Raw genomic sequence first — 2,500 nt, 5'->3', positions numbered from 1 at the left:
GACATCTTTCTACGGAAAGGGGACATGTCATTGATCTATGTAATCATGAAAAAGGAACTTTCCTTGGAAAGGATTGGGAGGATCCTACTGTACTCCTCCAGGTTCCTTAACCCGATGAAGGGACCCAACTATTTAACTCAAGAAGAGAACATTCAAGCTGGAAATCAGGTCCAACAATCACCAGTGCAACAGCAAATTTTACAAAATTACATGTGACTATAGGGACGAGTACGGTTATGGTACGGTGAAAACTCATATGTGTGTTTGCTCACTGTTCCCAACTTTTTCGTTGGGGTTTTAAAAATTTCTACGATATTAATTCTTAGAAACCTACAACTATTATCAGATGCCCAACATGAATGGTAGTGGGTCAAATGAGGCCAAAGAACGTACGAACGTACGAAACATCTTAAGTCATAAGGAATTTCCGGAGTATATTTGTTTACAAGTGGCTTATGAGGAAAGCTATTGAAGTCAAATTCATTTGCTTATTATATCTGAATACGCAATACTTTCTAAGACATCCCAGTATCAAATCTGTAATTTATTTGCTCTATTGTTGTCTATGAGGAACTCTGCGTAAGTTTCAAATTCATATAGTACCTAAATATTGGTTTTAGTTAGTATATGGAAGGGTGATTATTAGTGATGTCAGAGCGCTGCACAATTGCTACGATACAGGTATCTTGTTAAGTGAAGCTTATCAACAAAGGGTCAGGTTAGCATTTAAATAAAGGACCACCAGTTACAGGCTAACGCCATTCGTATACGTACTCTTAGATCATCTCCAATTGCATGGGAATAATAATAATAATAATATTTCTAAAATTAGCCACTTGGAGACTTGAAAAAAAGGACTTAGATATCTTATGACAAATGGTAGTGAGAGTGGCAAAGAAAGTTAATTGATAACACCAAAATAACAACACTATCTACAAAGGGACAAAGTTTGTTAAAGAAAATCATATACTAGTATAACTTTTATTTAACATAGAAACAAATTATGAAATAGGGATAGGAACTTTGGGAGTTGCATGGGAATATTCCAAAATAAACAAACAGAAAATCGGGGACAAAAAGTCACTGTTCAGGTATTTCACTTCTCCAGGAATTTAACTTCCGTTTGACCAAAGTATTCGTTGGATTTCCTGTAGGTGGCGGCCTCGGAGCAGGGAAGGGCAAACTCGGGGAAGTCGCAGACGAGGCGCTCCTGGTCGAAGACGGTGCCCTCCCCGCAGAAGAAGGAGAACTGACGGACGACGAAGAGGTCGTGGTCGATGTAAGGGAGGCAGACGTGGAAGACGGCGCAGTTATTGTCTTGGTCGGCATAGTAACCGTAGGGGAGGTTAGCGCAGTCGAAGCCTGTTCGGATCGTACCCAGGATGAGGGAGGCGTTGGAAGGCAGTTCGAACTGGAATGGCGTCGAGTCGCGGCGCAGTCGGAGGCCTGGGAGGGCTACTGCTAACCCCATCAGAGCACAGACTGAAATACATGAAGGTTTTCATTAAAGGGCTTGAATCATACATCATGTATGTACGCACGCACATATATATGTATGTATGTTGATTCTAGTTATTTCTATTTATGTACGTTCGTATTAGCTTTATATACGCATTCCTTATCTTTCATTCTCTGATAGGCTTGTATGTACAAAAACTTTCTTTATTACTGAATATTTTATAAATGTCATTTTACTTTTCTGAAGCTATCAAGTTTAGAAAGTAATCTGCAATAATGTTTGTGTTTTTACAACATATGATACTCCTTAACAGTTTTATATGAAAATTAAGTAAACAGTTTTGAAGAAAGTAGACATAAGAAAAGTTCTTTATAAGTCTACATTCAATGTTATTCAGAAATTGTAATCTCTCGTAAAATTTTGGAGTTAATCCCAGCCGTCTGAAAAATAATCTCATGTAAATAAAGAATATTTCGAACACATCACTTTCACTACTATAAACGTATTGAACAAAATAACCATATACTAAAAATTCTAACTCTCTTCATGTTGAGAATCAGCATTCCCACAATAAAAGAATCTTCATGGAAAACCCATGGAATAATACTCACTTAGAGCGGCGACCTTCATGTCTGGATTCGTTGCCTCAAGAGAGAAGAAGCAGATGAGAATGCGAAGATGCTGGGACAACTGTGCAGGGTGGAGCATCTACCGTGTTTATATAGGAGGAGAGTCAACCCTTGCACGACCTTGCTAAGCATACTTTTCCCATTCACCGGTCGGCAGACGCTTCGGTTAGACGCCCAAAAGGATCTTATTCTACCTGTCACAGGTTGCCTGAGATGATACTCGTTCTCCTTCGATTTACGCAGTCGTTTTCTTCTTCTTCTTCTTCTTCTTCTTCTTCTTCATTTGGTGGTGAAGAAAGGTCCTTAATTTATTCATAGTATTTTCTTTGTGTCTTGAGGGTGTTTTTTGTTTTTGTAGATGGTGGAAAGACCAGTTATGCTTTTTTTTTTTTTTGGTTCTATGTATTGTTAT

General features: G+C 38.4%; 1 protein-coding gene across 1 annotated transcript; it reads right to left on the bottom strand.

Annotated features, from left to right (window-relative positions):
* Nucleotides 1-969: 969 nt before the first annotated feature.
* Nucleotides 970-2,144, bottom strand: LOC137651994 (U-scoloptoxin(01)-Cw1a-like). Its single transcript, XM_068385202.1, has 2 exons — nt 2,071-2,144; nt 970-1,482 (listed from the first exon to the last, which is right to left on the bottom strand). Exons 1-2 carry the CDS (start codon nt 2,087-2,089, stop codon nt 1,097-1,099), a joined length of 405 nt encoding a protein of 134 aa, XP_068241303.1. The 5' UTR covers nt 2,090-2,144; the 3' UTR covers nt 970-1,096.
* Between the last annotated feature and the right edge of the window lie 356 nt (nt 2,145-2,500).

Source organism: Palaemon carinicauda, chromosome 13 (assembly GCF_036898095.1).
Source record: "Palaemon carinicauda isolate YSFRI2023 chromosome 13, ASM3689809v2, whole genome shotgun sequence".
Taxonomy (NCBI): domain Eukaryota; kingdom Metazoa; phylum Arthropoda; class Malacostraca; order Decapoda; family Palaemonidae; genus Palaemon; species Palaemon carinicauda.
Note: the sequence above shows the minus strand (reverse complement) of the source record. Positions and strands in the feature narration are given on the sequence as shown.